This window comes from Streptopelia decaocto (genome assembly GCF_964273445.1).
Source record: "Streptopelia decaocto genome assembly, chromosome: 29".
NCBI classification, from domain to species: domain Eukaryota; kingdom Metazoa; phylum Chordata; class Aves; order Columbiformes; family Columbidae; genus Streptopelia; species Streptopelia decaocto.
This window is the reverse complement of record NC_138684.1, coordinates 113,157-128,355: the sequence shown is the minus strand read 5'-3', so window position 1 is coordinate 128,355 and position 15,199 is coordinate 113,157. Positions and strand designations below refer to the sequence as shown.

The 15,199-nt window shown below is 58.4% G+C and overlaps 1 protein-coding gene across 3 annotated transcripts in view; it reads left to right on the top strand.

The window, feature by feature from the left end:
• Positions 1-12,271, top strand: part of WIZ (WIZ zinc finger) — a 64,587-nt gene extending 52,316 nt beyond the window's left edge. For 2 of the 3 annotated variants that reach the window (XM_082073976.1, XM_082073975.1), the window contains exons 8-12: positions 1,120-1,626; positions 5,164-5,694; positions 6,915-7,343; positions 10,101-10,296; positions 10,382-12,271. In XM_082073976.1, the coding sequence (XP_081930102.1) occupies positions 1,120-1,626; positions 5,164-5,694; positions 6,915-7,343; positions 10,101-10,296; positions 10,382-10,550 (1,832 nt within the window). In that variant the 3' untranslated portion in view covers positions 10,551-12,271. The remainder of the gene's footprint in view (positions 1-1,119; positions 1,627-5,163; positions 5,695-6,914; positions 7,344-10,100; positions 10,297-10,381) is intronic. The other variant, XM_082073977.1, reaches the window with a different exon arrangement.
• Positions 12,272-15,199: the final 2,928 nt, after the last annotated feature.

Sequence of the window (15,199 nt, the reverse complement as noted above, 5' to 3'; positions counted from 1 at the left end):
CTTCATACGGGAGATGCTCCACTCCCTTCAGCATCTTCGTTGCCCTACGCTGGACCCTCTCCAGCAGTTCCCTGTCCTGCTGGAACTGAGGGGCCACAGCTGGACACACTATTCCAGATGGGACACAATATTCCAGATGTGACACACTATTCCAGATGTGGCCTCCCCAGGGCAGAGCAGAGGGGCAGGAGAACCTCTCTGACCTACTGACCCCCGCTTCTAATCTCCCCCAGGTCCCATTGGCTTCCTGGCCACAAGGGCCCAGTGCTGGCTCAGCCACAGCACCCGCTGTTCCCAGCTGGTCTCCCATCCAAGCACTGACCGGGCCCGACCCTGCTTAGCTTCCCACATCAGACGGGATGGGGCGTTCTCAGGGTGCTGTGCCTGTATATATTATATATATGTATATATATGTGTTCCCCAAGTATATCCTGATAATATGTGAACTAAAAGGCAGAGCAGAACGACAGGAGAACCTCTCTGACCTACTGACCACCCCCTTCTAATCCCCCCCAGGTACCATTGGTCTTCCAGTGGTCTCCCATCCAAGTACCTACCGGGCCCGACCCTGCTTAGCTTCCCACATCAGACGAGATGGGGCGGTCTCAGGGTGCTATGGCTGCATATGTTATATATACACATATATGTTCCCCAAGTATATCTTGATAATATCTGAACTAAAGGGCAGAGTAGAAGGGCAGGAGAACCTGTCTGACCTACTGACCACCCCCTTCTAATCCCCCCCAGGTCCCATTGGCTTCCTGGCCACAAGGGCCCAGTGCTGGCTCATGGTCTCCCTGCTGTCCCCAGCACCCCCAGCTCCCTTTCCCCTCCGCTGCTCTCTAATATGTAATTTCCCAACCTATACTGGAACCTGGGGTTGTTCCTGCCCAGATCAACACTCTACACTTGCCCTTGTTAAATTCCATCAGGTTATTCCCCGCCCAACTCTCCAGCCTGTCCAGGTCTCTGATGGCAGCACAGCCTTCTGGCGTGTCAGCCACTCCTCCCAGCTTAATGTCATCAGCAAACTTGCTGTTAGTACACTCAATTCCCTCGTCCAAATCGTCCGTCTGTCCGACCGCCACCAATCTCTCTGTTCTCCCCCTCTCTCCGCAGCCTCGGGGTCGGAGCCGGTGCGCGACATCCGCTGCGAGTTCTGCGGCGAATACTTCGAGAACCGCAAAGGTTTGTCGAGCCACGCGCGCTCCCACCTGCGCCAGATGGGGGTGACCGAGTGGTACGTCAACGGCTCCCCCATCGACACCCTGCGCGAGATCCTCAAACGCCGCACCCAACACAACCCCCCCGCTCCCAAATCCATGGCCAAGACCCTCCTGGGACCTTTGGAACCGCGCGGCGCCGGCGACATTCACATCCCCGCCCTCGGCAAGAAGGTCCAGCCACCCGGTAGCCCCGTGGGGGCTTCTCCTACCTCGTCCCCACCTCCCACCGCCCGCAAGATGTTTCCAGGCCTTTCTCCTCCCTCCTTGCAGAAGAAACTCAAACAAGATCAGCTGCGGATGGAAATCAAGCGGGAGATGCTGGCGGGAGGACTCCACGGGGAGCTGCACCCCTCGGACCCCGCCTGGGCCCCCCGGGACGACATGTCGCCCCTCAACCTCTGTGAGTCGCTGGGTGGCGCTGGGATGGGGACACAGGGGGCTGGGGGAGCCGCATCATCTTCTATGGGTGATGGTTTTGTACCAGGATGGGGACACGGGGGTCTGAGAGGGTCACATCATCATCCGTGGGTCGTGGTTTTGCACTGGGATGGAGACACAGGGGTCTGGGGGAGCTGCATCGTCTTCTATGGGTCGTGGTTTTGCACCGAGATGGGGACACGGGGGACTGGGGGAGCTGCATTGGCATCCGTGGGTCGTGGTTTTGCACTGGGATGGGGACACGGGGGCCTGGGGGAGCCGCATGATCTTCTATGGGTCGTGGTTTTGCACCGTGATGGGGACATGGCGGTCTGGGGGGAACTGTGTTGGCTTCCATGGGTCGTGGTTTGTACCACAGTGGGAACACGGGGGTCTTGGGGAGCCACATCATCATCTGTGGGTCATGGTTTTGCACCGGGATGGGGACACGGGGCGCTGGGGCGACCTGTGTTGGCTTCCATGGGTCATGGTTTGTACCACAGTGGGAAGACGGGGGACTTGGGGAGCCACATCATCATCTGTGGGTCGTGGTTTTGCACTGGGATGGGGACATGGGGGTCTTGGGGAGTCACATCGTCATCTGTGGGTCGTGGTTTTGCACTGGGATGGGGACACGGGGGTCTGGGGGAGCCGCATCGTCTTCTATGGGTGATGGTTTTGCACCAGGATGGGGACATGGGGGTCTTGGGGAGCCACATCATCATCCGTGGGTCGTGGTTTTGCACTGGGATGGGGACACGGGGGTCTTGGGGAGCCACATCATCATCTGTGGGTCGTGGTTTTGCACTGGGATGGGGACACGGGGGGCTGGGGCGACCTGTGTTGGCTTCCATGGGTCATGGTTTGTACCACAGTGGGAAGACGGGGGACTTGGGGAGCCACATCATCATCTGTGGGTCGTGGTTTTGCACTGGGATGGGGACATGGGGGTCTTGGGGAGTCACATCATCATCTGTGGGTCGTGGTTTTGCACTGGGATGGGGACACGGGGGTCTGGGGGAGCCGCATCGTCTTCTATGGGTGATGGTTTTGCACCAGGATGGGGACACGGGGGTCTTGGGGAGCCACATCATCGTCTGTGGGTCGTGGTTTTGCACCGGGATGGGGACATGGGGGGCTGGGGGAGCTGTGTTGGCTTCCATGGGTCGTGGTTTTGCACTGGGATGGGGACATGGGGGTCTGAGGGGGCTGTGTTGGATTCTATGGGTCGTGGTTTGCATGGGGATGGAGACACGGGGGGCTGGGGGAGCCACATCATCGTCTGTGGGTCGTGGTTTCACACTGGGATGAAGACACAGGGATCTGGGGGAGCGACATCGTCTTCTATGGGTCGTGGTTTTACACCAGGATGGGGACACGGGGGTTTGGGGGAGCTGTGTTGGCTTCCATGGCTTGTGGTTTTACACCAGGATGGGGACACGGGGGCTGGGGGAGTCACATCATCTTCTATGGGTCGTGGTTTTGCACCAGGATGGGGACACGGGGGTCTGAGAGGGTCACATCATCATCTGTGGGTCGTGGTTTTGCACCGGGATGGAGACACAGGGGTCTTGGGGAGCCACATCATCATCTGTGGGTTGTGGATTTGCACCGAGATGGGGACACGGCGGGCTGGGGGAGCTGCATCGGCATCCGTGGGTCGTGGTTTTGCACTGGGATGGGAACATGGGGGTCTGGGGGAGTCACATCGTCTTCTATGGGTCGTGGTTTTGCACCAGGATGGGGACACGGGGCGCTGGGGCGACCTGTGTTGCCTTCCATGGGTCATGGTTTGTACCACAGTGGGAAGACGGGGGTCTTGGGGAGCCACATCATCATCTGTGGGTCGTGGTTTTGCACTGGGATGGGGACATGGGGGTCTTGGGGAGTCACATCGTCATCTGTGGGTCGTGGTTTTGCACCGGGATGGGGACACAGGGGTGTGAGGGAGCTGTGTTGGCTTCCATAGGTTGTGGTTTTGCACCGGGATGGGGACACGGGGGGCTGGGGGAGCCACATCATTATCTGTGGGTCGTGGTTTTGCACTGGGATGGGGACACGGGGGCCTGGGGGAGCTGTGTTGGATTCCATGGCTCATGGTTTTGCACCGGGATGGAGACACAGGGGTCTGGGGGAGCCACATTGTCTTCTATGGGTCGTGGTTTTGCACTGGGATGGGGACACGGGGGGCTGGGGCGACCTGTGTTGGCTTCCATGGGTCATGGTTTGTACCACAGTGGGAACACGGGGGTCTTGGGGAGCCACATCATCATCTGTGGGTCGTGGTTTTGCACTGGGATGGGGACACGGGGGTCTTGGGGAGTCACATCATCATCTGTGGGTTGTGGTTTTGCACCGGCATGGGGACACGGGGGTCTGGGGGAGCTGCATCAGTATCCGTGGGTCATGGTTTTGCACTGGGATGGGGACACAGGGGGCTGGGGGAGCCACATCGTCTTCTATGGGTCGTGGTTTTGCACCGGGATGGGGACACGGGGGTCTTGGGGAGCCACATCATCGTCTGTGGGTCGTGGTTTTGCACCGGGATGGGGACATGGGGGGCTGGGGGAGCTGTGTTGGCTTCCATGGGTCGTGGTTTTGCACTGGGATGGGGACATGGGGGTCTGAGGGGGCTGTGTTGGATTCTATGGGTCGTGGTTTGCATGGGGATGGAGACACGGGGGGCTGGGGGAGCCACATCATCGTCTGTGGGTCGTGGTTTCACACTGGGATGAAGACACAGGGATCTGGGGGAGCGACATCGTCTTCTATGGGTCGTGGTTTTACACCAGGATGGGGACACGGGGGTTTGGGGGGGCTGTGTTGGCTTCCATGGCTTGTGGTTTTACACCAGGATGGGGACACGGGGGGCTGGGGGAGTCACATCATCATCTATGGGTCGTGGTTTTGCACCGGGATGGGGACACGGGGGTCTTGGGGAGTCACATCATCATCTGTGGGTTGTGGTTTTGCACTGGGATGGGGACATGGGGGTCTGGGGGAGTCACATCGTCTTCTATGGGTCGTGGTTTTGTACCGGGATGGGGACACGGGGGGCTGGGGGAGCCACATCATCTTCTATGGGTCGTGGTTTTGCACCGGGATGGAGAAACAGGGGTCTGGGGGAGCTACATTGTCTTCTATGGGTCGTGGTTTTGCACCGTGATGGGGACATGGGGGTCTTGGGGAGCCACATCATCATCCGTGGGTCGTGGTTTTGCACCAGGATGGGGACACGGGGGTCTTGGGGAGTCACATCATCATCTGTGGGTTGTGGTTTTGCACTGGGATGGGGACACGGGGGTCTTGGGGAGCCACATCATCATCTGTGGGTCATGGTTTTGCACTGGGATGGGGACACAGGGGGCTGGGGGGACCTGTGTTGGCTTCCATGGCTCATGGTTTTGCCCCACAACGGGCTCACCGGGGTCTCGAGGAGCCTCATCATCACCCACGGGTCGCGGTTTTGGGGGTTTTGAGCACCCAGGGGGGCGTCAAAGCCGCCGTTTTCTCCCCGCAGCCTCCCGAGCCGACCCGGTGCGCGACATCCGCTGCGAGTTCTGCGGCGAATACTTCGAGAACCGCAAAGGTTTGTCAAGCCACGCGCGCTCCCACCTGCGCCAGATGGGGGTGACCGAGTGGTCGGTCAACGGCTCCCCCATCGACACCCTGCGCGAGATCCTCAAAAAGAAAACCAAACCGTGCGTTATCAAGAAAGAACCGCACCCCACCACCATCGAACCCCCGAAATCCATCGGGGATGACGGACCGGAGCCCAAATCCCCCGGCAAACTCCTGCAGGGTCTCGGTTTACCCACCCTAAGCGGGCGACCGGGCAAACCGGGTCCCGGCGCCGCCTCGCTCGGCCGGGACATCACGTTGATGCCGTTGAGCGCCAAAGCGACGGGCGGCTTCCTGACGCCGTTATCGGCCAAACGGCCGCTGCCGGACGATCGGTTGGGACCTCCCGGCGACGTGAAGCACAAGACGTTCATCCAGAGCGAGCTGCCCTTCAAGGCCAAGGCCGCCCACGAGAAACACGCGCACACGTGTGAGTGGGGGACCAGGCTGGGGGGGCTTTAGACCAGGCTGGGGGGGCTTTAGACCAGGCTGGGGGGTGGTTTAGACCAGGCTGGGGGGGCTTTAGACCAGGCTGGGGGGGCTTAGACCAGGCTGGGGGGGCTTTAGACCAGGCTGAGGGGGGCTTAGACCAGGCTGAGGGGGCTTAGACAGGGGTGTGGGGGTTTAGACCAGGCTGGGGGGGCTTAGACAGGGGTGTGGGGGTTTAGACCAGGCTGGGGGGGCTTAGACAGGGGTGGGGGGGCTTAGACAGGGGTGGGGGGGCTTAGACAGGGGTGGGGGGGCTTTAGACCAGGCTGGGGGGGCTTAGACAGGGGTGTGGGGGTTTAGACCAGGCTGGGGGGCTTTAGACCAGGCTGGGGGGGCTTAGACCAGGCTGGGGGGGGGCTTAGACCAGGCTGGGGGGGGCTTAGACCAGGCTGGGGGGGGCTTAGACAGGGGTGTGGAGGTTTAGACGGGGCTGGGAGGGTTTAGACCAAAGCGAGGGTGTTTAGACCAGGCTGGGGGGGCTTAGACCAGGCTGGGGGGGCTTAGACCAGGCTGGGGGGGCTTAGACCAGGATGGGGGGGCTTAGACCAGGATGGGGGGGCTTAGACAGGGGTGTGGGGGTTTAGACGGGACTGGGGGTGTTTAGACCAAGGTGAGGGTGTTTAGACCAGGCTGGGGGGGCTTAGGCCAGGCTGGAGGTGCTTAGACAGGGGTGTGGGGGTTTAGACGGGACTGGGGGTGTTTAGACCAAGGTGAGGGTGTTTAGACCAGCGTGGGGGGGTTTAGACCGGGCTGGGGGGGTTTAGACTGGGCTTGGGGGGGTTTAGACTGGGCTGGGAGGGCTTAGACAGGGGTGTGGGGGTTTAGACGGGGCTGGGGGGGTTTAGACCAAGGTGAGGGTGTTTAGACCAGGCTGGGGGGGCTTAGGCCAGGCTGGAGGTGCTCAGACAGGGGTGTGGGGGTTTAGACGGGACTGGGGGTGTTTAGACCAAGGTGAGGGTGTTTAGACCAGGCTGGGGGGGGCTTAGACAGGGGTGTGGGGGTTTAGACGGGGCTGGGGGGGTTTAGACCAAGGTGAGGGTGTTTAGACCAGGGTGAGGGGGGTTTAGACCAGGCTGGGAGGGCTTAGACCAGCGTGGGGGGGTTTAGACCGGGCTGGGGGGTCCTCCCCGCTCACCCCCATGTATTTTTGTCCCCCCGCAGCCACCGAAGCCTGTTGCGAACTCTGCGGCCTCTACTTCGAGAACCGCAAAGCCCTGGCCAGCCACGCGCGGGCCCACCTCCGGCAATTCGGCGTCACCGAGTGGTGCGTCAACGGTTCCCCCATCGAGACGCTGAGCGAGTGGATCCGGCACCGCCCGCAAAAAGCCGGCGCCTACCGGAGTTACATCCAGGGCGGTCGACCCTTCACCAAGAAGTTCCGTAACTCGGCGCACGCCGGCGGCGCTCGCCGGGTGCCGCTGGGGCTCCAGGGCGGCGCCGTGGCGCTGCTGGGGAAGGGGTTGCCGGGAGATTTGGCGCACGGCGACGCCGGGAAGCTGCTGGACGGGGGGAGCGGCGCCGAGAGGCCACTGGTCACGTCCCCTCTGTCGCTGGTCAAGCTGGAGGAGCATCAGCGATCCAACATCAGCAGTGAGTTGGGGGGAACTAAAGCACCCCAGTGTGGTCTAAACCTCCCCAGCCTGGTCTAAGCCTCCCCAGCCTGGTCTAAACCCCCTCACCCTGGTCTAAACCACCCCCCAGCCTGGTCTAAACCCCCTCACCCTGGTCTAAACCACCCCCCAGCCTGGTCTAAACCACCCCCCAGCCTGGTCTAAACCACCCCCCAGCCTGGTTTAAACCCCCCTCGCCCTGGTCTAAACACCCTCACCCTGGTCTAAACCCCCCCAGCCCCATCTAAACCCCCACACCCCTGTCTAAGCCCCCCCAGCCTGGTCTAAAGCCCCCCAGCCTGGTCTAAAACACCCCCCAGCCTGGTCTAAAACACCCCCCAGCCTGGTCTAAAACCTCTCACCCTGGTCTAAAACCTCTCACCCTGGTCTAAAACCTCTCAGCCTGGTCTAAACCACCCCCCAGCCTGGTCTAAACCACCCCCCAGCCTGGTCTAAACCACCCCCCAGCCTGGTCTAAACCACCCCCCAGCCTGGTCTAAACCACCCCCCAGCCTGGTCTAAACCCCCTCATCCTCGTCTAAACACCCTCACCCTGGTCCAAACCCCCCCAGCCCCATCTAAACCCCCACACCCCTGTCTAAGCCCTCCCAGCCCGGTCTAAAGCTGCCAAGCCCAGTCTAAATCCCCTCACCCTGGTCTAAACTCCCCCAGCCTGGTCTAACCCCCCCTCAAGCCCGGTCTAAACCCTCTCATCCTCATCTAAACACCCTCACCCTGGTCTAAACCCCCCCAGCCCCATCTAAACCCCCACACCCCTGTCTAAGTCCTCCCAGCCTGGTCTAAAGCCCCCAAGCCCAGCCTAAACCCCCTCACCCTGGTCTAAACTCCCCCAACCTGGTCTAACTGCCCCCCAAGCCCGGTCTAAACCTCCTCACCCTGGTCTAAAGCCCTCCCAACCTGATCTAACCCCCCCCCAGCCCGGTCTAAACCCCCTCACCCCAATCTAATCCCCCCACCCCAATCTAAACCCCCCACCCCAATCTAAACCCCTTCACCCCAATCTACACCCCTTCACCCCAATCTACACCCCCCACCCTAATTAAACCCCTCAACCCAATCTAGCCCCCCCTACCCTAATTAAACCCCCCAACCTGATCTAACCCCCCACCCCAATTAAACCCCCCACCCTAATCTAAACCTCCAGCCCCAATTAAACCCCCCACCCCAATCTAACCCCTCCACCCCAATCTAAACCCCCAACCCCAATTAAACCCCCGACCCCAATTAAACCCCCCACCCCAATCTAATCCCCCCACCTCAATCTAACCCCTCCACCCCCATCTAAACCCCCCACCCCAATTAAACCCCCCACCCTAATCTAACCCCTCACCCCAATTAAACCCCCCGCCCCAATCTAAACCCCCCAATCTAATCCCCCCACCTCAATCTAACCCCTCCACCCCAATCTAAACCCCCAGTCCCAATTAAACCCCTCAACCCAATCTAGCCCCTCCCCCCCAATTAAATCCCCCAACCTGATCTAACCCCCCACTCCAATTAAACCCCCCACCCCAATCTAACCCCCCCCAATCTAATCCCCCCACCCCCATCTAATCCCCCCACCCCCATCTAAACCCCCCACCCCCATCTAAACCCCCTCACCCCAATCTAAACCCCCCACCCCAATCTAACCCCCCACCCCCATCTCTAAACCCCCAGCCCCAATTAAACCCCCCACCCCAATCTAACTCCCCACCCTAATCTAACCCTTCACCCCAATTAAACCCCTCACCCCAATTACACCCCCCAACCCCAATTAAACCCCCTGCCCCAATCAAACCCCCACCCCAATCTAAATTCCCCCACCCCAATTAAACCCCTCAACCCAATCCAGCCTCCCCCCCCCCCCCAATTAAACCCCCCACCCCAATCTAAACCCCCCAACCCCATCTAAGCCCCCAACCCCAAATAAACCCCCCACCCCAATCTAATCCCCCACCCCAATCTAATCCCTCACCCCAATTAAACCCCCCACCCCAATCTAAACCCCCCACCCCAATCTAAACCCCCCACCCCAATCTAAACCCCCCCACCCCAATCTAAACCCCCCCACCCCAATCTAAACCCGCTCACCCCAGTTAAACCCCTCCACCCCAATCTAACCCCCCACCCCAATCAAACCCCCCACCCCAATCAAACCCCCCACCCCAATTAAACCTCTCCACCCCAATCTAACCCCTCACCCCAATTAAACCCCCCACCCCAATCTAACCCCCCCCAATCTAACCCCCCCCAATCTAATCCACCCACCTCAATCTAACCCCCCACCCCAATTAAACCCCCTACCCCCATCTAAACCCCCAACCCCAATTAAACCCCCCACCCCAATCTAAACCCCCAGCCCCAATCTGACCCCCCACCCCAATCTGACCCCCCACCCCAATCTGACCCCCCACCCCAATCTAAACCCCCCACCCCCATCTAAAACCCCCAACCCCAAATAAACCCCCCACCCCAATCTAACCCCACCCCAATCTAACCCCTCACCCCAATTAAACCCCCCACTCCCATCTCTAAACCTCCAGCCCCAATTAAACCCCCCACCCTAATCTAACCCTTCACCCCAATTAAACCCCTCACCCCAATTACACCCCCCCCCCCCAATCTAACCCCCCCCAATCTAACCCCCCCCAATCTAATCCCCCCACCCCAATGAAACCCCCCACCCCAATGAAACCCCCCACCCCCATCTGACCCCCCCATCTCCCCCCCGCAGAGTTCGAGCGGCGCCAGCCCCGTTCCCTGGACCCCCCCCTGCGCCGCGACAAGGACGGCGCCGAATTCCCCCCCAAGCTGGAGGAGCCGCGGCGGCCGCCCCCTCCCCGCGTGCGCCCCGTCCCCTCCCTGGTCCCGCGACCCCCCCAAACCTCCCTGGTCAAGTTCGTGGGGAACATCTACACCCTCAAGTGCAGGTAGGGAACAACACCCCCCCGATTCCGCACCCCCCCGTGGTTTAAACCGCGGCCATCGCGGCGCTAAAACCGGTTTTATCCGCAGGTTTTGCGAGATGGAATTCCAGGGCCCCTTGTCCATCCAGGAGCAGTGGGTCCGGCACCTCCAGCACCACATCCTCGAAATGAATTTTGCCAAAACGGATCCATTACTCGGGGGGGGCGAAGCTCCCCCGGCGCCCGAGCCGCCCCCCCCCCTCGCCGAAGCTCAGTAACGGCGCCGCCGAAACCTCCTCCCTGCCCTTCCTTGCGTTTGGGGGGGGAAAAGGGGGCGCAAATCGCTGCGTTTCGCCCCCTTTTTACCCCAAATTTGGCTATGGGGGGGGGGGGGGGGATCCCCAGCACTACACGGATCCCACCGGGGCTCGCTCCTCGCACCCCGTTTTTGGAACCCAAAGAACAAACGGTGTCGCCTTCAGCGGCGGCGACGGGGGCGAAACCGCCGGGGACAACTCTGTGGATTTTGTATATGACCCGTAGATTAATGTATATTCGATTGTTTTTTCGGTTGGTTTTCTTTCCATAGGCGACGATGGGATTTAGTCTCGGCGTAGGTGTCGGAATCGCTCGGTTCCGGGGTTGCATGTTGCCCAAAATCCCCTTTTCCCGCACCGAAAGAGGGAAGTTCCTGGGAAATTGCCGGGAAGTTCCTAGGAAATTTCTGGGAAATTTCCGGGAAGTTCCTAGGAAATTACCGGGAAGTTCCTAGGAAATTTCCGGGAAGTTCCTGGGAAATTTCCGGGAAATTGGTGGGAAGGTCTTGGAAAATTTCTAGAAAGTTCCTAAAAAAAATTTCTGGGAGATTTCCGGGAAATTCCTGGGAAATTCCGCGAAAATTGCTGGGAAATTCACAGGAAGTTTGCGGGAAGTTCCCAGAAAATTCCTGGAAAAATTTCTAGAAAATTCCTGGGAAAATGCCTAAAAAAATTGGGGGAAATTTCCAGGAAGTTCCTGGGAAAATGCCTAAAAAAATTGGGGGAAATTTCCAGGAAGTTCCTGGGAAAATGCCTAAAAAATTTTGGGGAAATTTCCAGGAAGTTCCTGGGAAAATTCCTAAAAAAATTTGGGGAAATTCCCAGGAAATTTCCAGAAAAATTCCTGGGAAATTCCTAGATAATTCCTGGGAAATTTCCAGAAAAATTCCCCAAAAATTTCTGGGAAATTTCCAGAATATTCCTAGAAAATTTCTGGGGAGTTCCTGGGAAATTCACAGGAAGTTCTCGGGAAGTTCCTGGAAAAATTTCTAGAAAATTCCTGGGAAAATTCCTAAAAAATTTTGGGGAAATTTCCGGGAAATTTCCAGAAAAATTCTTGGGAAATTCTTATATAATTCCTGGGAAATTTCCAGAAAAATTCCCCCAAATTTCCTGGGAAATGTCCAGAATATTCCTAGAAAATTTCTGGGAAATTATGAGACAAAATTCCTGGGCAATTTCCAGGAAAATTCCCCCCAAATCCTGGGAAATTTCCAGAATCTTCCTAGAAAATTTCTGGGAAATTCCTGGGAAATTTCCAGAATATTCCTAGAAAATTTCTGGAAAGTTTCAGGGAAATTCTTGGAAAATTCCTGGGAAATTATGGGGAAATTTCCAGGCAAATTTCCTGGGCAATTTCCAGAATATTCCCGGAAATTTCCTGGAAATTTCCCGGAAATTTCCCGCAAGTTCCGCGTCCTTATCTCTTGATTTCCCGTTTCTCCTCGTCTAGTTCCATAGACCCGACTTTTTTAAGCTCTAGATTTGTGTAGAAATGAGGAACGTTCACTTTTCTTTGGAAAACCCCCCAAATTCCGCATTTCCGAAGGAATTTTAACGGTTCGTATTTTATTTTTTTCCTCCTTTTTTTTTTTTTTCATTTCCGATGATTTTTGGGGCACATTCTGGTGATTCTTGTACCCGGGAAGATGGGACGATGGATTAAATTCTTCTGGAAATGACACGGGGGGCGTCTCTGGTACCCGGGGACACAGTTTTGGGGACAATTTGGGTGGTTTGAGGTGAAGTTTAAAGGAACAGGGGGGTGGGTTGTGACCTTGACCCCTGGAAATGGGGACACTAGGGTCAGGATGTGACCTTGACCCTGGAAATGGGGACACCGGGGTCATAACGTGGCCCTGTACTCCAATAAGGGGACACTGGGGCCGGGATGTGACCTTGACCTTGGAAATGGGGACACTGGGGTGAGGATGTGACCTTGACCCTGGCAATGGGGACACCGGGGTCATAATGTGGCCCTGTACTCCAATAAGGGGACACTGGGGCCGGGATGTGACCTTATCCCAGGAGATAGGGACACTGGGGTCAGGATGTGACCTTGACCCCTGGAAATGGGGACATCAGGGTCACAATGGGGTTATGTCCTAAAATATGGGGATGCTGGGGTCAGGATGTGACCTTGACCTTGGAAATGGGGACACTGGGGTCAGGATGTGACCTTGACCCCTGGGGATGGGGACACTGGGGTCAGGATGTGACCTTGACCCTGGAAATGGGGACATCAGGGTCACAATGGGGTTGTGTCCTAAAATATGGGGATGCTGGGGTCAGGATGTGGCCTTGACCTTGGAAATGGGGACACTGGGGCCGGGATGTGACCTGGACCCCTGGAAATGGGGGATACTGGGGTCAGGATGTGACCTTGACCCTGGAAATGGGGACACTGGGGTCAGGATGTGACCTTGACCCCTGGAAATGGGGACATCAGGGTCACAATGGGGTTGTGTCCTAAAATATGGGGATGCTGGGGTCAGGATGTGGCCTTGACCTTGGAAATGGGGACACCGGGGTCACACTGTGGCCCTGTCCTCAAATAAGGGGACACTGGTTCGGGATGTGACCTTGACCCCTGGAAATGGGGACACTGGGGTCGGGATGTGACCTTGACCCCTGGGGATGGGGACACTGGGGTCAGGATTAACCCTGGAAATGGGGACACTGGGGTCAGGATGTGACCTTGACCTTGGAAACGGGGACACCGGGGTCACAATGTGGCCCTGTCCTCAAATAAGGGGACAGTGGGGTCAGGATGTGGCCTTGACCCCTGGAAATGGGGACACTGGGGTCAGGATGTGGCCTTGACCCTGGAAATGGGGACACTGAGGTCAGGATGTGACCTTGACCTTGGAAATGGGGACATCAGGGTCACAATGGGGTTGTGTCCTAAAATATGGGGACACTGGGGTCGGGATGTGACCTTGACCTTGGAAATGGGGACACGGGGTCAGGATGTGACCTTGACCCCTGGCAATGGGGACACTGGGGTTGGGATGTGACCTTGACCTTGGAAATGGGGACATCAGGGTCACAATGGGGTTGTGTCCTAAAATATGGGGATGCTGGGGTCAGGATGTGGCCTTGACCTTGGAAATGGGGACACCGGGGTCACACTGTGGCCCTGTCCTCAAATAAGGGGACACTGGGGTCGGGATGTGACCTTGACCCCTGGAAATGGGGACACTGGGGTCGGGATGTGACCTTGACCCCTGGGGATGGGGACACTGGGGTCAGGATGTGACCTTGACCTTGGAAATGGGGACACCGGGGTCAGGATGTGACCTTGACCCCTGGGGATGGGGACACTGGGGTCAGGATGTGACCTTGACCCCTGGGGATGGGGACACTGGGGTCAGGATTAACCCTGGAAATGGGGACACTGGGGTCAGGATGTGGCCTTGACCTTGGAAATGGGGACACCGGGGTCACACTGTGGCCTTGTCCTCAAATAAGGGGACACTGGGGTCGGGATGTGACCTTGACCTTGGAAATGGGGACACTGGGGTCAGGATGTGACCTTGACCCTGGAAATGGGGACATCAGGGTCACAATGGGGTTGTGTCCTAAAATATGGGGGCACTGGGGTCAGGATGTGGCCTTGACCCCTGGAAATGGGGACACTGGGGTCGGGATGTGACCTTGACCCCTGGAAATGGGGACAGTGGGGTCAGGATGTGACCTTGACCCTGGAAATGGGGACACTGGGGTGAGGATGTGACCTTGACCCCTGGCAATGGGGACATCAGGGTCACAATGGTGTTGTATCCTAAAATATGGGGACACTGGGGTCAGGATGTGACCTTGACCCCTGGGGATGGGGACACTGGGGTCGGGATGTGACCTTGACCCCTGGCAATGGGGACATCAGGGTCACAATGGTGTTGTATCCTAAAATATGGGGACACTGGGGTCAGGATGTGACCTTGACCCCTGGGGATGGGGACACTGGGGTCGGGATGTGACCTTGACCCTGGAAATGGGGACACCGGGGTCAGGATGTGTCCAAATCTCATGGACCTGGGGACCGACATGTGGCTCCATGCCCTGGGATATGGGGACATGGGGGTGACATGACCCTGTTCTAAACGATGGGGACACCGGGGTCAGGGCGAGGCCACGCCCACGGTGGCCACAACCACGGGGGGTGTGTCCCTTTAAATGGTGCCGCGCGGGTCCCCGGCGGGGCGGGGCTTCCTCAGCCTCAGCCAATAGCAGCAGGCGCCGCGGCGCGGGGAGGCGGGTGTGCTGTTCCATTGGCGCGCACAGGGGCAGCTGTGCCAATCACAGATCAGAGCTGTAGCGCTCACGGCACCTGGCGAGCTTTACCAATCAGCGCTCGCCTTTGCGGCTCCCATTGAGCAAGAAACCCCCGGTTCATGATTGACACCCCTACCCACCAATCGCCGCGGGGGCCGCCCCAGGGAGGTGGCGAGCGTCATCCAATGAGACCCTCTCATCCCGCGGGGAGGCTGGACCACCAGCGGCGGGGCGCGGGGTGGCTGACCAATGAGAGCCGTGGAGGCGGAGCGGCGCGGCCAATGGGGCGGGGAGGCGTGGCCCGCGCGTCGCCGTTACCGTGTCGCGCAGGAGGA